Here is a 22,763-nt window from a genome sequence, read left to right on the forward strand (position 1 = left end):
GTAGTTTTTTGATCCTGCCCCAAGCAACTTAAGTGTACTGGGCATCTGGCTGCTCTGCATTTCCACCCAGGTTGGTGAATAACCTTACACAGACAACAGTGGAGGTCATTCAGCTGACTTATATAGGGCAATGATCTGCTAAGCGCTGATGAATATAAGCAATCGTGCTTGGATATCTCAGATGGTCAGTCTGTTTGACAAAATGACAGAGATATCTTCTTTAGGTGAGGACCACAGCAGATCCATAAAATAGCAGGACACACAATGCTTATATAGAATCATTTGTAGAGGGTTCATATATTAACCTATTTTGTTGCAATAAGGTGGTCACCACTCACTAGCAGTCACTTATTCTCTCTGAGCGTAAAGAACAGGGATGTTTTATTGTCAGCCAAGGTCCAGATAGTATGTCTTTCTCAGCAATCACTTTCATGTTTACTGTACAACCCCACTACTTGTTCTTGAGGTGACACTACCATCCAATACTAGTTTCCACATCAGAGGCTAAACATGCTGAAGCTCCCATACAAGTTTGTGAACTGCAAATTAACTGTGTGAACCTTTAAAAAACATCAAGTCCTAATTTAGGAGGAAAATTAAAGTTCAAAACGAGTTCAACCTAAGACTGCCAGAATATAGGGGGCAAATCCTGGCATCACTATGCTACATTCACCAGACATCTTACACATGTCATTCAATATGTATTCTCATGTTGGTTGAATATGAGTGAGGAATAGGTTTCGAAGGTCAATATTCAATTCTCCGTGTTGTGCAGCTGTGATGTTCTGCTGCTCACATGGTGTTAGAATATGGCACTCCAACATTGCCAATTTTCCTGCATACCTATAATGGATGTGAGATAGAACTGGTGATATCGGTGGCCACAAAGTGCCGCTGTTCCAATGGCACGTAGTGGTCATTACCCGCAATTGAATGACCTCCAAAGAATCATTATCAGCTTCTGTCCTGCATTTGACTGTAAAACCATTATATTTTTTTAAAAAGATCCCAGATAATGACTTTTTTTCCATTCCTGTAATCTTACATTAACATGTTCATTAAAATGTAGATATGCATGTTAATCTGACTGTGTGGATAGGTCAGTCTTAATCACATTCATTTGGAATTTCGGTTTGTCTATGTTTTTATATATTGCATATAATTATGCTCATTAAGTCAGATACCTATCTAGAAATCCATTTTACCTTTTGATTAATCTGGATATATAAGCTATAAACCTTTTTTGTATAAGGAATAAAGAACTTTGGGGATTTTCTAAAATTAAAGGTTATCATAGGCAATAATAATAATAAACTAAATAAACAATAAAATACATACACACAGATAACTGAGTTCCATTGACTCTGCCTGCCAAATTCCGACAGTTATTCTGAACAACCATAGAAGTCCAACGGTGCGGCCAATACGCACTCGATGGTGCGCCTCTGTGCCACCATGGCGAGTTAGAGCTACAGTCAGTGGTCACCTCAATAGAAAGCGTGTTGGCTGCAGCATTAGCATAATTTCGTAGTGGCATCTGTGACATAAGTCACAGTTGCAACTGCTTTGCATCCACCTCTGAATCACCCCCTTAGTACACTATTGCAGAGAAGATGATTGGTCTGTGTAAGTAGACATGTGTGAAATTAACCACATAGTAATGTTCCCATAGAACTATTGCATAGCTTTGGATGGATGGCTTGAAGCATCTTGGCTGCAGTGACAATGAGCAAGCTGCATCTTCATGCGGCTCCTAGATTCAAATATAACAATAGGGTAATACATTAAGCACAAGAATTAAGAAAAATGCCCTCTAGTAAAAAGATGAGATAACAACTATTACCCAGCAAAACAACCCCAAATGTCATTTAAGATCTGCCAAAACTCTTGTGTTATTGCCAAAAGCAGCCTCACCAGTTGTTCATACTGTGTCCCAACACTATTCTGCAAGTTTATGTCTTGATTGCTTTCCTGGGAATCATCATTCAAAATGTCGTGTAGTCCCATAATACTTTGTCCAGCCATAGATAAAGCATCCTAAAAGAATAACAAATATTTAAATAGTGACTATAGACATTTTCATACAGCACAAATGTTACTATGAACTTAATTTCTCCAACATTAAACTCTCACACAGCATACATTATGAGCAAAACTTGCTGCACTCTACATTTGTATTAACATAGCATATGCAAGCATATACAGTAATAGTAAGTTACCCTTGTGCTAGTTGGTCCTGAGGTTCACTAATGTGATATTTGCTATGAGCGTTAAAGTGGCCGCACCTTTACTGTGTGGTGCACACTTCATTGGTTAATTACAATTTGAGAGTTACTTTTGATTACTTTCTGGGTGGCAAATGCTTTAATGAATGCAACAGATTAATACATGTCTGTTTTGTCTATGAAATACAAATATCACTTTTTAATTTTGCCTAATCATGTATATTGTAATATAAGTAAATTTTCTATGAATTTCTAACTGTAGTTATAGACAATTTGACATATTTTCTTTGTCTATTCTAGATTTTTAAGTACTTTTATATTATTATTATTATTATTATTGTTGCTGTTGATTTGTGCAGTGGTCACAGTGCACTGCAGCACTGAACAGTGGGGAAAACAGGACATCCTGCTCATGAAAGGACTTATGAATCAGAAGCTGCAAAGATACTGCTGCAAAGAGATGGAGGCTTCTTACTGGTACATTCCAAGATACTCCCGTCTCTAACTGCTGTACGTAACTTTGTCAAGATCAACACTCACTTGAGCCTGCATGAAGTGGGCCTGACACAGAGTTAAAGAACAACCACCCGGTCTGTCTACATTAATTATTACACTCACCAGTACATGTTCCATTCACTATTAAGTTGTCTGCCACCACAGAAGTTGGTTCAGGAGCAACACCCCCAAGTAGGAATTATCTGATCTCACTATGCAATTAATATTAAGCCCCAGTTATCATTACCTAAAAAATAACCTGTAGTCCAGATATGTATCATGGGTTAGCCAAATCCACAGGCAAAATGGATCCGATAAGAATCACAGAGACCAATCATATTAAATAAAGTTTAATGTAAGAAAGATACAATGATATACATAAACAATTAATCTTAATTAGGGGTGTGCACCGGGAACTTTTCGTGTTTTGTGTTTTGGTTTTGGATCTGGATCTTTCTTCGTGTTTTGGATCTGGATTGGTTTTGCCAAAACCACCCTTCTGTGTTTTGGGTTCTGGGTTTTGTGTTTTGGATCTGTATTTTTTTGAAAAAAAGCATAAAAACAGCTAAAATCACAGAATTTGTAGGTTTTTCTGCTCCTATGCTATTATTAACCTCAATAACCATAATTTCCACTCATTTCCAGTCTATTCTGAACACCTCACACCTCACAATAGTGTTTTTATGTCCAAAAGGTGGCACCGAGGTAGCTGGATGACTATGCTAAGCGACACGAGTGGGCGGCACAAACACGTGACCCATCTAGGCGTGATACTGCAGTGGCAGACAGGATGGCAGCTTGAAAAACTAGGCCCCAAACTGTACATAATGCAAAGAAAAAAAAGAGGTGCAAGATGGAATTGTCCTTGGGCCCTTCCACCCACCCTTATGTTGTATAAACAGGACATGCACACTTTAACAAACCAATCATTTCAGCGCCAGGGTCTGCCACACAACTGTGGCTGAAATGATTGGTTCGTTTGGGCCCCCACAAAACAAGCTGGCAATTAATCTGTCCCTGCACAAACTGGCTCTACGGAGGCAAGATGTCATCCTCATCCTCCTCATCCACCGATTCCTCACCCTCTTCAGTGTGTACATCCTCATTCTCACAAAGTATTAACTCGTCCCCACTTGAATCCACCACCACAGGTCCCTCTGTACGTTCTGGAGGCTGGTCTCCCTGGAAGAGCTGATAATTCATTTTGATGAACATCATCTTCTCCACATTCTGTGGAGAAGCAACCTCCTACGCCTTTCACTGACAAGGTTCCCGGCTGCACTAAACACTCTTTCGGAGTACACACTGGAAGGGGGGCAACTCGGGTAAAATAGAGCCAGTTTGTACAGGGGCCTCCAAATTGCCTCTTTTTCCTGCCAGTACAGGTATGGACTGTCTGACATGCCTACTTGGATGCTGTCACGGATGTAATCCTCCACCATTCTGTCAATGGTGAAAGTATCATATGCAGTGACAGTAGACATGTCAGAAATTGTTGCCAGGTCCTTCAGTCCGGACCAGATGTCCAAACTTGGTCCTGCCTGCCCTGCATCACCGCCAGCGGGTTGCTTAGGATACCTAAGTTTTTTCCTGGCAGCCCCAGTTGCGGGAGAAAATGAAGAAGGAGCTGTTGACGTGTCACGTTCCGCTTCAGCTGACAGTGTGTTCACCAGCAGGTCTTTGCACCTCTGCAGGCTTGTGTCGGCCGGAAAGAGAGACACCACATAGGCTTTAAACCTAGGATCGAGCACAGTGGCCAAAATGTAGTGGTCTGATTTCAACAGATTGACCACCCTGGAATCCAGGCAAAGCGAATGAAGGGCTTCATCCACAAGTCCCACATGCCGAGCGGAATCACTCCGTCTTAGCTCCTCCTTCACTTTCTCCAGCTGCTTCTGCAAAAGCCTGATGAGGGGAATGACCTGACTCAAGCTGGCAGTGTCTGAACTGACTTCACGTGTGGCAAGTTCAAAGGGCTGGAGAACCTTGCACAACACGGAAATCATTCTCCACTGCGCTTGAGTCAGGTGCATACCCCCTTCTTTGCCTATGTCATAGGTGGATGTATAGGCTTGAATGGCCTTTTGCTGCTCCTCCATCCTCTGAAGCATATAGAGGGTTGAGTTCCACTGCGTCACAACCTCTTGCTTCAGGTGATGGCGGGGCAGGTTCAAGAGTGTTTGCTGGCGCTCCAGTCTTCGGCACGCAGTCGCTGAATGGCGAAAGTGGCCAGAAATTTTTCGGGCCACCCAAAGCGTCTCCTGCACGCCCCTGTCGCTTTTCAGAAAATTCTGCACCACCAAGTTTATTGTGTGAGCAAAACATGGGACGTGCTGGAATTTGCCCAGATGTAATGCCCGCACAATATTGGTGGTGTTGTCAGATATCACAAATCCCCAGGAGAGTCTAAGTGGGGTAAGCCACTGGGCGATGATTTCCCTCAGTTTCTCTAAGAGGTTGTTGGCGGTGTGCCTCTTACTGAAACCGGTGATGCACAGCGTAGCCTGCCTTGGAATGAGCTGGCGTTTCTGAGATGCTGCGACTGGTGACGCTGCTGCTGTTGCTGCGTAAGGTGATACATCTACCAAGTGGGCTGTCACAGTCATATAGTCCTTAGTCTGCCCTGTTCCACTTGTCCACATGTCCATGGTTAAGTGGACATTGGGTACAACGGCACTTTTCAGGACACTGAGGACACTTTTTCTGACGTTTCTGTACAGTCTCGGTATCGCCTGCCTAGTGAAGTGGAATCTAGACGGGATTTGGAACCGGGGACACACTACCTCCATCAATTGTCTAAATCCCACTGCACTAATGGCGGATACCGGACGCACGTCTAACACCAACATAGCAGTCAAGGCCTCAGTTATACGTTTTGCTTCAGGATGACTGCTGTCGTACTTCATCCTCCTCGCTAAGGACTGTTGGAGGGTCAATTGTTTAGTAAAAGTAGTGGTGTTCCTACTTCCTCTCTGGGATGATGAACGACTCCCAGCAGCAGTAACAGCAGCAGCGGCAGCAGGAGGCGTAGCAATGCAGGATCCTCCGGAGGGATCCCCGATAGGAGAGTCAGTCATGCCAGTGACATGGCCTGCAGGACTACTTCCGATCCTGTCTAAGGAGGAAATTGACGAGGAGGGAGTTGACGGTGTAATTTGCAGGCGCTTGGATACAACAGGACAACGGGATTTAGGTGTCCCTGGACTGCTTACGGTCTTAGCCAAAGTTTCTGAACTTGACAGTAACTTATTATGAACGCGCTGCAGGTGCCGTATAAGGGAGGATGTTCCTAGGTGGTTAACGTCCCTACCCCTACTTATTCCACCTTTACATAAGGTACATATGGCAAGACAGTTGTTGTCCGGATTTGGATAGAAATATTGCCAGACCAAAGAGGTGGAATGTTTGGTCTTCTGCCCAGGCATGTCCGTGATGGGCTTTTTCATCCCACGGACAACAACTGTCTCCCCCGGAGCCTGATTTAAACAAACCACATCACCATCAGAATCCTCCTCGCCAACTTCCTCCTCAGCGCCAGCTACACCAGTATCCTCATCCTGTTGTACTTCAACAGTGACATCTTCAATTTGCATATCAGCAAGTGGACTGTGGGTGCTCCTTTCAGCACTTGCAGGGGGCGTGCAAATGGTGGAAAGAGCCACCTCTTCCCGTCCAGTGCTGGGAAGGTCAGGCATCGCAACCACCACCACACTTGGACTCTCCTTGGGGATTTGTGATATCTTCTTAGAAAGCACAGTTCTTCGCTGTGCTTTTGCCAGCTTAACTCTTTTGATTTTTTTTAGTGGGAGGAGGGCTTCCATCGTCATGTGAAGCTGAACCACTAGTCATGAACATACTAGGGATCGACCTTAGCCGTTCCTTGCTACTCCATGTCGTAAATGGCATATTGGCAAGTTTACGTTTCTCTTCAGCTGATTTAAATGTTTTTTTCAAGGTCATTTTCCTGAACTTTGTCATTTGGGATTGTATGTGCCCTCTATTATGACATTGGGCATCGGCCTTGGCAGACGACGTTGATGGCATGTTATCGTCTATGTCATGACTAGTGGCAGCAGCTTCAGCACTAGGAGGAAGTGGTTCTTGATCTTTCTCTATTTTATTTTTATCGGAGAAAGTTTGGTCCTCCATTTATGTTATATCGATTTGATATATACGTGCGGCTAAACACAGAAAATATTTTTTTATTTTTGCTGGAGAGTAGTGCACTTTGGCCCTGATTCAGAGCCGGACGCAAGTGGCTGCTCGTTCGCTCCGAGCGATGTTTGCCCAACTGCGCATGCGTACGGATCGTAATACGCATGCGCGAACCACTCAGTGCGGCCGAAATTCATGTGCTCGCAAAATAGCGAATGCCTGATAATTTGAGTGACAGAAAGAGGCGTATGTGGGTGGTAACAGGGGAAGGTGCTTGAAAACGGGGAGTGGAGATCCGATCGTAGGCGTGCTTAAAGGTCAAAACGGGCGTTTTATGGGTGTGCATATTTAAAACAGCAGCGTCATTGACCACGTCACTGGGTTCTTTTATAGCCAGAACTGCTCGCAAAATTGTGGTAGCAAAAACCAACCACAAGAATAGCGAGCAGTTCATACCCTGGTCGATGTACTCGTTTAATCTAATAAATAGCGGACATGACCTAGGATGCGAGCGGCCAGGGGGCGTATTTTTACAAAAAACGAACGCAAGTTTTGTTCGCTCGTTCAGACCTAGAGACGTGAACAGACCGCAAACAGCGAACGGTTCATTTGAATAGCCACCCCTTGTTTTAGAACGAACGACCGCAAATAGCGAGTGGCTCTGAATGAGGGCCTTTGTGGGTTACACCAGCCTTTAAGAAATGAGCCAGCCGGCTCTTTACTTATGGGACACAGGCGCACGCTTGGCACTGCTCCTTTGTTGATGCACGTGCGGCTACTGCGCACATAATTCACAAACACAGAAAATAATTTTTTTTTTGGTTTGGACTGGAGTGTACTTTGGGGGTTACAGCACCCTTTACCGGTCAAGCCAGCCGGCCCTTTACTTATGACACAGGCGCACGCTTGGCACTACTTTGTTGATGCACGTGCGGCTACTGCGAACACAATTCACAAACAGAAAATAATTTTTTTTTTGGTTTGGACTGGAGTGTACTTTGGGGGTTACAGCACCCTTTAATGGTCAAGCCAGCCGGCCCTTTACTTATGACACAGGCGCACGCTTGGCACTACTTTGTTGATGCACGTGCGGCTACTGCGCACACAATTCACAAACACAGAAAATAATTTTTTTTTTGGTTTGGACTGGAGTGTACTTTGGGGATTACAGCACCCTTTAACGGTCAAGCCAGCCGGCCCTTTACTTATGACACAGGCGCACGCTTGGCACTACTTTGTTGATGCACGTGCGGCTACTGCGCACACAATTCACAAACACAGAAAATAATTTTTTTTTTGGTTTGGACTGGAGTGTACTTTGGGGGTTACAGCACCCTTTAACGGTCAAGCCAGCTGGCCCTTTACTTATGACACAGGCGCACGCTTGGCACTTTGTTGTTGCACATGCGGCTACTGCGCACACAATTCACAAACACAGAAAATAATTTTTTTTTGGTTTGGACTGGAGAGTACTTTGGGGGTTACAGCACCCTTTAACGGTCAAGCCAGCCGGCCCTTTACTTATGACACAGGCGCACGCTTGGCACTACTTTGTTGATGCACGTGCGGCTACTGCGCACACAATTCACAAACACAGAAAATAATTTTTTTTTGGTTTGGACTGGAGTGTACTTTGGGGGTTACAGCACCCTTTAACGGTCAAGCCAGCCGGCCCTTTACTTATGACACAGGCGCACGCTTGGCACTACTTTGTTGATGCACGTGCGGCTACTGCGCACACAATTCACAAACACAGAAAATATTTTTTTTTTTGGTTTGGACTGAAGTGTACTTTGGGGGTTACAGCACCCTTTAACGGTCAAGCCAGCCGGCCCTTTACTTATGACACAGGCGCACGCTTGGCACTACTTTGTTGATGCACGTGCGGCTACTGCGCACACAATTCACAAACACACAAAAAATATTATTTTTTTAGCACTTGGGGGGAGCACCCCTGATGGACAGAGCACCCTCTAGACAACACTATAGCACCCCTTTAGGACTGGGACACTGCACAGGACTTTGGAGTGGACACAGCTCCTATGGAGAACTGACTGCACAACACAGTCCAGCCAGCCCCTATGGACTTTGAAGTAGTGGACACAGTCCCTATTAACAACAGCAGCACAGCACTACACAGCCAGCCCCTATGGACTTTGAAGTAGTGGAGAACAGCAGCACAGCGCAGCACAGCACAGCACAACACTACTCTGCACTACACTACACTACACAGCCCAGCCAGCCCTAACTCCCACCCTCCCTCTTCACTGTCCACATCCAAGTGAGAAAATGGCGCCGACGCGGGTACCTTATATAGGATCCAAAACCCGCGAGACTCGGAAGGCGGGATGATGACGTTTTGCCTCGATTTCAGATCCGAGTCAGGCGGGAAAAGTCGAGCCTGACTCGGATCTGCCTCGGATCGGGGGGGCTCGGGGGAGTTCGGATTTCAGAAATCCGAACCCGCTCACCCCTAATCTTAATAATGACATACAGTAGAAATATATCAAATAATTTTCTTTTAAACAAAAAAGAAAAATAATAGAACAGTTTCACTTACATGAAACTGTTTGCTGGGAGATGCAAGAAGATGGAAAATTCATAATGTCAGATTGACTCCCAAAGTTTCAGAGTTCTACATTGTATTTTATGCCTAACTTCTGCTGGCTCACGGGCCTTTGTAGATGCTAATTGGGTTTTATGACTCTTTGCCAAGAGAATGTTGTCACTAAAGTATTGTAGGGGTGACATTCCTCTGGCCAACCTCATGTTGGTGAGAAGGGCAATGTATAATACCCCATTATTTTACCATTATCTGTCTGTTGGATCATTTAGACCTAATGGGCTATAGATAACTTTACCAGTCTCTCTTTTACGTGGCATCTTATCAGACAAATTCTTATCCCTGCAGCTGTACATACATAAATAAATGCATGTAATAAACATAAAGGGGCACATCCAATTGGCTGCCAGGTTTTCCCCACAAAAAATGTTGCGGACATCACAACTAATTTTCTATTACCATGGGTATGCGCACTCCTGATACCCATGGTATCAAATAGAAAAAAATGGGTGCAAAATGTTTTTGGGCAACACCTCATGGAAAAAAATTACAAAATTGTGAACAGCCTGTACCCCAAAAAATGGAAAAAAAAATGAAAGACCAACATTTAGTAACAGTATTAATGGTTATTACTGTCCCAGAAAAAAATAAATTATTTAAAGATTCTGCAAATGGATGATTTTTAAGTAAAATAAAACGATGCAAAGCAAAGCAAAAAATAACAAAACCAATAATGACATGTAATTATTGGACCAATTAGGCTAATTTAAATCTTCCAATTACCTAATTTGTCATTGAGGGGAGGAGTGTCCAAGAGGTTCTGACATTTTAAAATTATAATAGGGATTTCTTATTATTTTAGACCTGTTTCGGGGCTGTGAGAAAATAGCTGTGGTAATTCCTATAGAAATACTGCAACTAATTTTCTATCCGGCCACTTAATATGTAAAACATTGCGGCCGCGGGATGTTTCAAAACTTCACCTGCAATTGGATATGCCCCATAAATAAAGGGTTACATTTTGCCTGATATCTCGTGTAGAATAACATAATCACGACATTGGTCTCACACCTCCCTCCACTGCAATATTAAAGTGATGGATGAATGAATATGAAATGCTGTTTCTCACTACAGATACAGCAGAGACCTAAAAAGAACAGTTGTATGGCACAGCCCCTGGGAGTCAGCAAGTTAGAAAATTCCTTCTCACTTTACCTTTCTATTTTGTTAAAAATGTTCCTAAGGGATGCAGTTAGGAAACCAATGGTCGAAATGCCGACCGCTGGCTTCCCGACACTGAAATCCCGGCATGGGACTAATTCTAAGCATCTAAATACAGAAACCTATCATTAGCCCCACATCGAAATCCCGACACCGGCATACCAATCCTAGGTAAGCGGGGTGTTGGCAGTGGATAGTCGCAGGGGGGGAAAGGGTTAGGTTTAGGGTCCACCGGGGGGACTTAGGGTTAGGCATCCCCCCAGGAGGTATAGGGTTATGCTAGGGGAAGGGGGGGTTAGGGTCAGGCACCCCAGGGAGAGGTTAAGGTTAGGCACCCCCCCAGGAGGATTAGGTTTAGGGTGCAGCGAGGGGGGGTTAGGTTTAGGCACCTCTGGGGGAGGTTAGGGTTAGGCACTAGGGAGGGAGGTTAGGGTTAGGCACCCCTAAGAGAGTGTTAGGGTTAGGGGGAGAGGGGAGGGTTAGGGTAGTTACTTACCTTAGTCGGGATCTTCATCTGCCGTCCTTCCTACATCGAGATTTGAACCGCCATGCTGAAGTCCGGCGGTCATACATACCGATTCCATTCCTAAATCTCTTTGGGCCAAGGGGTCCATGTATTTATTTATATTTGCTTGTTCAGATAAAATAAGTAATACAATATATTTCAATTTGCACCAGACTTCTTAAGCTCCACCACCATCACAGTAACATCCTCACCTTTTGTAAATGTAAAACCAATGTTCTCAATAAAAAAAAGACTGACATCACTCACCTGCATATGCTGGAGAGTACACACTATGTGTTTAACACAGAACCGGACAGTCTTTTCCAGGCTTCTGAATATTTTTTCTTCCTTATTAAATATTTGGTCTTTCACCTGGAATGTTACCAATATATTAGTAAGATATAAAATTATTCACAGATCAACCAAAGTCTTAACAGAGCAACACATTTTTGAAGTCATCTATGTATAGGTAGGTCCCAATATACTCAATGTAAATAAAAGTGATTGGACACCCCCGCACGAGCAAATTGGTGTGCTACAGCAGACATATGTACGTGAAGGTATAAAATGAAAAGTATAGAGATGTTCTCGATTGCTCTATGCTCCCTACATTGTGGCAGTTCTATGGAAATAAAAAATTATTTTATCAGGACGACAATGCCACCTGTCAGGTTTCCAGAGCGATGATGGACTGGTATACAGAAAATTCGGTAACCTGGATGGACTGACCAGCTCAGAGTCCAGATCTTAACCCCATTGAGAGCCTCTGTGACAAATTGGAGAGACCGGTGAGTTCTAGGCCGACTCAACCTCCTTCAGTGTCACAGTTGGTCACTGTAATTAAGACAGAATGGCAAAACATACCATGTGCTGTTGGCCAGGAACTTGTGGACAGTTAAGTCAAGAAGGATGTCTGCAGTAATCACTGCACGTGATGGACCTACTAAGTACTGATGTCAATTAAGTCTTGTTGATCTATTTGCTGTCAGTGTCCAATCACTTTTGTCTACATAGTGTAGCTTTGGACACTTTTTCTATCATACTGGTAAAAGCCCATGAGAGAAGTTATCGGTCTCATAAGTAAGAAATTGTACTGTAGTATTGGTAAATCCTGTCTTGAAATGGAACATTTGAGTATTGTAATCAAGTGTGATCGATTTCTCAAAATCTTTATCCAGGTCTGATTTCATAGCATGTTGCTTTATAGTATGCTGTCCCCAGATTAGGTGATACATTTACTTATGTAATCTATATACAGCATTTTATATAAGTAGAATTTACTAGTCACTTTTAATAATGAACACCCACCTATCTGCTTCACTTTATAGAGCAATAATTTATTGTTATATATATATATATATATATATATATATATACATATATTTCTCCTGTATACATGTGTACACCATGCATGTAGTCGCATGCACGGCTAAATAATTTGGCCAATGTTATGAGTTTACAAACTAGCTAAATAGGGGGATTTGTTTATAGGAGTTTTAGTTAAGTTAAATATATGATTCCTTAAATGATGGATGTTCTTAAGTTCATCTAGTTTGGGTCTAAACTTGTAAGCACGGGTATCTTCTAGCTTCTGTCAAGTGTGCTCAACCTGAGAACCTGAGTTTGATCAGAACTGATGTCTAACTAGAGAGGAGATGGAACATAGGCAAGTATGCAATAGTTCCACTACCTTAGTGGAGACGAGTTTGTCAGTTGCAGGAAATACTCAGATCTGATTTTATATATTTATAATAACAGCATATCACAAATCCTTCAAATATGCCTTGTAATTTCATGTTCCTCTTTAAAATGGTGGTGGTAATGCAGTCACCAGAGCTAACCCTAGTCATGTAACTATTATATTTTCTCTTAGTTTAGATGTTATCTTGCTCTGCGGGTGATACCAACAGTAGAAGCTGTTAGAAAGAGTAATATTACCTGTTCTCCTCCTGTAAGTATTTTCAGATGACTGGTCACTCTCTTGGACTTCTTTGTAATGGAGTGAATACTGAGTTTGGAAAGTTTGTCTTTCAGCGATTCCTCTTCATCTACTCTCCTGTACTTCAGCACTGAAAAATATCAAAAGGCATCAAATATTGGCGGACTGATGTTAAAGGGCAAACTCTTTCTGTAATGTTATATTGACAGCCTTGTCAAAAACATAGCCCAGGATTCATGGAGGATGATTGATCAAATGGTAATCAAAGGCTCTGGACTGAAGGATCAGTTTTTGACTGCACACTTTGTGAACAAACTTATAATACTGCAGGGCATAAGGTGTGCTTGTTGTGTTACTGCAAACTGTGAAACTGGCATCTATATCATAATTCTCCCCATCTGAACAGGTTCAACATCAAGGATTGTTATCATTAATATGAAAACAGCATAGAAAAGTACAATACAGTTATGATATAAGCAATAGTTTCAAAAGCCCAGGCTTGAGTGCTAACAGGGATAGATATGGGAAAAATTACTTTAGCTGAACCTTGAAATGATATGTTAGGGATAATGCCTGTATTTTACGTCACAATGACACTAAAGTAAGGGTAAGAAAGGAGATATGTGCTGTGCATCCTAGGGATGGGACCTTTGTTACTGCACTTTCCATATATACTGCATTTACTACTAGGCTTCTGCTGTGTAAAAATTGTCACTTATTCACAAAATTGTTGACATTGTCTGCTGCAGTTTAAAAAACAATTGTATGCCTGTCTGCCTATTCTTGCTTTACAGCACTGCACTGCACTACAATTCAAGCAATATGTTATTAATGGATGTGTGTTTATTCTATATTTTAAAAATAAGGAATGGGATTAACTTTAATATAGTCCATCTATGGGGCATATTCAATAGGCTACAAGAATAGCAAAAAACCCGCACCTGCGAGTTTTTTCCTGAGTATGTGAGTGTGTGTGATGTTTGTAAGCATGTATGAGTGTGTGTGTGTGTATTTGTGTCCCGGTGTCAGTGTGCCCTCCCCAGTGTCAGTGTGGCCCCTCCGTAACGGGTGCTGGAAGAACTACATCTCCCATCAGCGCTTGCTCACACCCACCAGCCCCTGGAGCCTCCCAGGAGCCCACGGGACTCCCAGCAGCCCCATCTCCAGTAAGAAGAGAGAGGGAATGTCACCGGGAGCCGTGGAGACCCGGGCAGGTAAGTAATTTTTTTTTTTATAATTTACGCGGCGCGTGGTTTTTAGTGATGAAAACCCCGCATCCACTGTTTTTTTAATTGAATCCCGCGGGTATCGGGAGTGCGCATACCCGTGGGATTCCAAAATTGCCAGCGAGGGGCGCGAGGTTGAATATAATTTATGTATTCCAGTACTGTAGATGACTTGCATCAGAAATGTCTCAAATTCATGAAGACCAAGGACATGTAGCCTGGGACATTGGAACTGTTCAACTTCAGTTCCAGGGCGTTGTAGTTAATAGTTAGGGCATTTTATACTGGCACTTTCTCGGTCTTATTGGTGTTGATAAATTACATAACTTCCTCACAGTAATGTAGTTATAAAATGGAAAGAAAAGAAAACCACATCATAGTGTAAACTGTTGTACAGTTGTGTCAGTGCATGGATGAATATACAAACTCACCATATAAATGACAAAGGAATGCATTAGACAACCTCAACACTTTTGTCCTGTTGTGGTTGCTCAGCAACGGAGTGTCCTCTGTACATCTGAGTGTTCAATGTCGTGGTCCCAGTACTCAGGAGATGGGACAAGAGTGAAACAACATGGTGGTTGCACTCACCTTTAGTGACTAATTATGGAGAGTTGGACATTCATTTGTCTATCCTGATGTTCGTTGGCATGATAAACAATATTTACTATAACCAGCACATAAACCCGGAACTATAATAAGACCCAAAAAAATAAAAGGGTCTGGTTAGATAAACTAAAATAAAGCTTTATTATGGAAATTAAATACTGTAATTTTTTTGCCCATACAAACATGGTTGTTTTATGCAATATAATTACATTCTAATAAAGTACGACCTAGGCTAAATGTTTCAGCAAAGGTGATATCAAAGGAAAAAAAAAAAAAAAAATATATATATATATATATATGGAATGGGTATGAAATACCGCCGGCCGCATGGCCGCCGGTTCTTTTCCCGTCAGCGGCAGCCCGACATGAGCAGAGTTCGGAGCAGCGGAAGCCCGACAGCGCTGGAAATCCCGATCGTGGATAGGTGAGTATCTACTAACCTAACCCCCCTAACCCCCCTTAGGGGTGCCTAACCCTAACTTCCCCCCCAAGTGCCTAACCCTAATCCCCCCTCTAAGTGCCTAACCCTAACCACCCCCTTCCCCGCTGCCTAAACCCAAGTCCCCCGGGGGGGTGCCTAACCCTCCCTCCCCCTAGCCTAACTCTAACCCTCCCGGGGGGGTGCCTAACCCTAAGTCCCTCCCAGGAGCCCTAAACCTAACCCTCCCCCCCGCGGCTGTCCGCTCGCGGTCTCCCGGCGTCGGGGAAATGCGGGCGTCTACATCTAGATGCCCGGAATTTCACCCTTGCCGGGATATGACAGTCGGCTTCCCGATTGCATACCATATATATATATATATATATATATTATATATATATATAAAATATAAATATATATATATAAAAATTATAAAAAAGGAGATAAGGGAATGATAGCCCTGCTCTAGAAGATATACTTATGGCTCATACACACCTAACGATATGCTCCATGAGCAATATCATTAAGTGTTATCCCTTGAACCGCCGAGCTCAGTGTCGGGAACGACATTGAGCATACACACTGAATGATATCGTCAACGATATCGTTCAGTGACGTCACTCTGCCACATCCCCAAACTTGCAGAACTTGACGATATCGTCAGATTGTCCTGCAATTTCAGGCGATGGAAGACATCGTAAACGATCAGTGGGAGCGCGCATCGTTAATGATATCGTTCATACACACTGAACGATATTATTATATCGTCCATATCGTTCACTTTATCATCTAGTGTGAATAAGCCTTTAAGCTGCCCATCCACTAGACGAGCTGAAAACGACTGCACGATTATGACATTGTAATCGTGCAGACGTTTGTCAGTCTGTGATGAGCCTACACTGAACGAGCAGTCGTTCAGTGTAGGCACATCAATCATCTGCAAACATGTTGAACCTGACGTTATCGTCAGGTTGACCAGCTTGTTTGCATGATGATAGAGGTATTTAAAAGGCCAGCGGGAGCGCGCATCGCTGGTCGTTTTAGACATTTTAGTGAATGATCTTCAAACGATTAATGAACGAATGAACAATAATGACGTCGTTATCGTTCAATCGCTCAATTTAATCACCTAGTGGATGGGCAGCATTAGTCTTCTCAGCAGAAAATAGCAACATGTTTCATGGTCAACTGGCTCTTGGAGTATCAGGGATTCCTACTTACTGTCAGTGACCGCCTGTCACTGACTCCAACCACTGCGCCGTGGGTGTGTAACGACGCTGCCACCACTAAACTCCTTCCGTCGGCGTTTGGAACCGCTTACAAACACCTAAGCTCCTACCTCCGGCACCTGGAACCGCTTCTGCTGTGTATGCGTCTATTTGCTGCGGCACACCTCCTGGTTGGTGTCGGCTGTTTCCTCCTGATCCCTCGCAATGGACCAGGCTCTGCACGGTAGCTGGCAGAGGGCTTGAGCTTTGGAGATGCTTGGCTCAATCCAGAACAGCCGGAGAATGGAATAGCATTTTGCGCAATTCTGTTGGTCACAGGATGCAGATGCAATTGAATAGGCAAAGGTGTTTATTGTTCATAGTCTTGAAAAAGACATTCCTTCAGTTTTAAGGGGTTACAGCATACAAAATCTTAACAGCAGTTATTTTCCACAAAGGATATACAAGGAAGTACATTTTTAACAGACACGCAGCCTTCTTTTATGCCACACCAATACACATTACCACAGGGGGTAAGTCCGCCCTGTGGTTTCCAACCAATCACCTTAAGTGCATTTGCTGTGCATGTGCTGGCCACATGCACGTTTAACATTGCCCCCTATGGACAGTGGGTAGCAGTGCACTAGCCTACCTGGTGTTTTAGTCGCCACCCAGAAGTCGGCTCGTCTAGGACCGGGGGAGGTTTCCCTCCACAACGGACTTCCAGGAATCTGCTAAGGGCCCAAGCCTGCCATCTCTGCCTGAATCTGAGATCCAGAGGTGGGCAAGCAGGGTCCCGGGCAGGGTTTCCTGGCCACGGAGTGAAAGTTTTTTGGAGCTCCCTAAACATGGATTAGCTGGCTGCATTAGCCAGCTTCCTATGCACCTCCTCATACCACTATTAGGCATGAGGTTGCATAGGAGAGCAAGTTATTTCTCTGGAAGGGCTGTGGGATCCAGCAGCCCACTGAGGACTCTGGATCCCCTGGGACTTCCAGGAAATCAAAGGTAAGTGCTTATTACTTTCAATTATACACTTAAAATACATACAAGCACACTTGAAATACATTTAAACAATTTCCAATACAACATGTTAAATATATACATTGAGTCTGTGCCCTGCAACAAGGCTGTTACATACTGCAGCACTGCAGCCCAGGACCTGTTTTCCTGGCTCAGTGCTGCATATACCATTTCAAATACATTTTATTTATTTTAAATGTGTGCTAGTGTGCTTCACTTAGTGCTTTACTAAACCAGCCCTGCCATGCTGGGACACTGGGAGCTGAGCTCCCAGCCCCCAGCATAAGGCTCTCAGCTCTGCTGCCTGGGATCATGCCTGGCTGCAGCAGCTTTACCTTACCCTCCCCCTGGAGTACCAGGGGTTAACTTGCACCGCATAGCTAGACGGCTTGTCTGGTCTACCTGTCTGCGGCTCTCAGTCCTGCTGCGCTGGGACACTTGTCCAAGCAACAGCGGCTTCTCCGGTCTCCCAGTGTGTGTCCTTTCCTTCATGCTGGGGTAACGGGAGGTAGCGTTCCCGATCTCCAATGAGGAGTGCTCAGCCCGGCAGCCTGGGACTCAGACCCGGCTACAGTGGCAACCTCCGCCAGGTCCCTCAACGGCGCTTCGCCGGAGCTCACCTCCTGTAGCTGCGGTGCTACAGTGCCGCTGTGGCCATAGAGAGGGTCCTGCCATGGCAGCATAAAAGCACATTTTTAAAAAAGCCTAGCGCCGTTAATACATTTAAAGTTGGTGCCACAGCACGGGGCGGGGTTAGCCCCTTCAGTGCCGCGGCTGCCATTATCCATGTGTTGCCGGCTTCCGGCCATAGACATATTTGCAGAGCTGCACACAAGCAGCTATGCAAATCCGTCCATCTCTGGTGCAAATGCAGAAGGGGATGTCAGACACCTCCTTGCTGCATTAGCGATCCCAGCTCTGCGACCGACGTAACAGGCTGGGGTCACCAGCTGAACTATCATGACATATGTCACGATGGTTACTTCTTTGGTCCGGCTACGTGAGCTTAAGCTTCCCGCAGCCTAACCTGGCGTTGGCCATGTAAGAGGCCAGGAATGTGCATCCATCGATGCAGACCCTGGCCTCGACCCTCTGCAGGTGAGATTGCAGAACCCGTTCTGCACATGCACAGAATAGTTTCTGCACAGGCGTAGACCCCTAACAATCGGAGATGTACTTTCATTGTCATACGTCTCTGAATCAGACCCTATGTTGTTTCACTTTTGCTCCATCTTCTGGGTATTGGAACCACGATACTGAACATCCAGTTGTACAGAGGACTCTCCACAGTTGAGCAACCACTAAGGACAACAGTGTTAAGATTGTCCAATGCCCTCCTTTGTCATTTATATGGTGAGTGTGGATGTAGTCATGATCCCGACCGTCGGAATGCCGACAGTCACAATACCGACAGCGGCATCCCGACGGTCACAAACCCCACGGTAAGTATTAGGGTTAGGCACTAGGGGGTAGGTTAGGTGTTAGGCTTCGGGAGGGGAGCGGATTAAGCTGCGGGACCGGTCGGTTAGAGTTAGGCTGTGGGAAGGGTGGGTTAGGGTTATGGTAAGGGTTAAGAGTTTGGTTAAAACACTTACCAAAATCCATCTGGATTTTGAACGTTGCGATCCCGTACCTAACCCAGTGAGTGTTTATATTCCACCATACACCGACACCACTGTACAACAGTATACACTATGATCTGGTTTTCTTTCCATTTTATTACCACATTACTGGGAGGAAGTTATATTACTTAAGCACACCAATAAGACAGAGAAAGTGCCAGGACAAAACTCCCAATCCATAACATCTTTGTACTCCTGCAACATTCTATCACAATTTTTTCTGCCAATTACACATCCTCTTACCGTGTAAATAGGGGGCTTGGATTTGTTAGCTCCACAATAAAACTCTTTTATAGAATATACAAGAGGTAGTAATTTTTTACATATTTTTCTCTTACTAAATCAGCACTCACACAATGAAAGAGTAAGAAATTATTCGGTCTGAAGAGAAATGAATTTCACTTTGAAAAGTTATATTTTCTTAACAAAGAATGTAAAAAAAAGCTAAATAGACTCTTTCCTAATAAAATATGGTGTCAACTTGTATTGTTATACCATTAAAGACATATTTAAGAATATTTTCCGATTCCTCTTCTAATATAGATTACTTCAAATTGAGATAGCACTGACATTTTACAAAAGGAGGCATGCTGGACATGACGGATTAAAACAAATTATTATTATTATTATTATTATTATTATTATTAATATAATTATTAAAAGCTATAGAAAATATTGCCCTAATAAAACACCATTGAATTATATCAACTGCCACAAGTTTGTATTTTGAATTGACACAGTTTTAATGGCATTTATTTTCAGTCAATTTATGGAAATAAAAATAGACTATATTATAATAAAAACAATTCTGGTATCCTTTATCTCTGCTTCAGACGATTGTATATCTTTACGGGCAGTGATTCCATTTTGTCGGGTGAGTCAATGGTAATGTGCATCTACTCTATTAATACACTAGGAACCAAAGGTGGTGGTGGCTGTCCAACTGTGATGCTTGCCGCTCCACTTCTGATGTATTGGGGCCAGCATATGCACACAGAAGCTCAGAAGAGCATAGCAGGGAACTATGGAGGGGATGGACATGTATCTCTACATGTTTATTTATTTTAAATGTGTGCTAGTTTGCTTTACTTAGCCCAAATGTTCCTATGGGCCAATTTGGTATAGTCCCTGGAGCTGCATGCTGTATCTGTTTTCCCAGTGCTCCTGTGTTGCTGTCAGACAAGTCCCACTTATTGGAGTGTCAGCTAACATAATGCAAGCTAAAATCAATAGGGTTGGGTACGGGATCCCGGCGGTCGTGATGCCTACGGTCGGAATACCGACAGCGGCACCCCGATAGTCAGAATCCAGACACAAACAGGTAAGTGTCCTAACCCACCTCACCCACAGCCTAACCCTAACCCACATTTCCCGCAGCCTAAACCTAACCCTCCCCCTCAGCCTAACCCTTCCCCTAGTGCCTCCCCTAACACCTAACCATCCCCCTACCCTAATACTTACTGTCGTGATGGCAGCAATCGGGATTCTGGAGCTGGGATTTCGACTGCTTTCGGAATTCCGGCACCAGTATATTGAGCACCAGCATCCAGACTGCTGAGATGCTGACGACATCCCCATACAATAGTAATGTGACAATTGTGCCTGAAGAGACTGAAGACACATTATTTACAGATACAGTCAGGTGCATAAATATTGGGTCATTGACAGAATTTTCAGATTTTGGCCTCTATTCACCACCACAATGGCTTTGAAATGAAACAAACAAGATGTGCTTTAACTGCAGACTTTCAGATTTAATTTGAGGGTAATTTCATCAAAATCAGATGAACGGTGTAGGAATTACAACGGTTTCTATATGTGCCTCCCACTTTTTAAGGGGCCAAAAGTAATGGGACAAACTAAACAATCCTAAATCTAACTTTCACTTTTTAATACTAAGAGGGGTATTCAATATGGGAGCGAAAAGTCCGTGCTGGACTTTTCGCTCCACATCGGAGATTTTCCTGGGATAAAGTATCGGGGGCGCGCCCGCTTTATCCCCGTATTCAATATAAAACCTACGAAAAAGGGAAGCTGCGAATTTGGGGCACATGAAAATGGGTACTAGCATATTTTTATGTCCCTAAAGTAAGTTTTTAAAAATTCTGCAACTATGCACCTGCCGCTAATAGCCTATTCTAGAATACACCTGCCGCATATTTGCAGAATAGCCCTGAACCTATTTCCCTATTTTTAAACACTTTTTTCTCAATTTTTATTTCACCCCAATTTTTAAATTAATTTTTTGGGGTGTCCCTATTTTTTTTTAAAACTTTTTTTTGACACAGTTATTTTTAAAATGTCATTCCCAGGGGTGCAGGCTATTTTTTTTAAGCCTGCACCCCTAAACCCCAATCCTGCACTTTTTTTCGCCACCTATTCAGTGGTGAAAAGTTATCCCCGTTTTTTTTCAAAGACTTTTCGGACCTGCGGAAAAGTCTTTGAAATTGAATACGGTGTAAATCGAAAACCTCTGAAAATGACGTCATTGGTGCGAAAACATCGCAAAAACGAAGTTTTCACTCCATATTGAATACCCCTATTTGCTGGCAATTACAGCCTGAAGTCTGGAATGCATAGACATCACCAGACGCTGGGCTTCATCCCTGGTGATGCTCTGCCAGGCCTCTACTGCAAATGTCTTCAGTTCCTGCTTGTTCTTGGGGCATTTTCCCTTCAGTTTTGTCTTCATCAAGTGAAATGCATGCTCAATTGGATTCAGGTCAGGGGATTGACTTGGCCATTGCATAACATTCCACTTTTTAGCCTTAAAAAACTCTTTGGTTGCTTTTGCAGTATGCTTCGGGTCATTGTCCATCTGCACTGTGAAGCGCCATCCAATGAGTTCTGAAGCATTTGACTGAATATGAGCATATAATATTGCCCGAAACACTTCAGAATTCATTCTGCTGCTTTTGTCAGCAGTCACATCATCGATAAATACAAGGGAACCAGTTCCATTGGCAGCCATACATGCCCACGCCATGACACTACCACCACCATGCTTCACTGATGAGGTGGTATGTTTTGGATCATGAGCAGTTCCTTTCCTTCTCCATACTCTTCTCTTCCCATCACTCTGGTACAAGTTGATCTTTGTCTCATCTGTCCATAGGATATTGTTCCAGAACTGTAATGGCTTTTTTAGATGTTGTTTGGCAAACTCTAATCTGGTCTTCCTGTTTTTGAGGCTCACCAATGGTTTGCATCTTGTGGTGAACCCTCTATATTCACTCTTGTGAAGTCTTCTCTTGATTGTTGACTTTGACACATATACACCTATCTCCTGGAGAGTGTTCTTGATTTGGCCAACTGTTGTGAAGGGGTTTTTCTTCACCAGGGAAATAATTCTTCTGTCATCCACCACAGTTGTTTTCCGTGGTCTTCCGGGTCTTTTGGTGTTGCTGAGCTCTCCGCTGAGTTCTTTCTTTTTAAGAATGTTCCAAACAGTTGATTTGGCCACACCTAATGTTTTTGCTATCTCTCTGATGGGTTTGTTTTGATTTTTCAGCCTAATGATGGCTTGCTTCACTGATAGTGACAGCTCTTTGGAT

General features: G+C 43.5%; 1 protein-coding gene across 1 annotated transcript in view; it reads right to left on the reverse strand.

The window, feature by feature from the left end:
- Positions 1-22,763, reverse strand: part of ARHGEF38 (Rho guanine nucleotide exchange factor 38) — a 115,637-nt gene that overhangs the window by 31,663 nt on the left and 61,211 nt on the right. Inside the window, exons 7-9 of the mRNA XM_088479478.1 lie at positions 13,103-13,233; positions 11,432-11,536; positions 1,915-2,037 (exon numbers count right to left, since the gene is read on the reverse strand). Of these exons, the coding sequence (XP_088335604.1) occupies positions 1,915-2,037; positions 11,432-11,536; positions 13,103-13,233 (359 nt within the window). The remainder of the gene's footprint in view (positions 1-1,914; positions 2,038-11,431; positions 11,537-13,102; positions 13,234-22,763) is intronic.

This window comes from Taudactylus pleione, unplaced genomic scaffold (assembly GCF_031769625.1).
Source record: "Taudactylus pleione unplaced genomic scaffold, aTauple2 ptg000236l, whole genome shotgun sequence".
Lineage (NCBI taxonomy): Eukaryota > Metazoa > Chordata > Amphibia > Anura > Myobatrachidae > Taudactylus > Taudactylus pleione.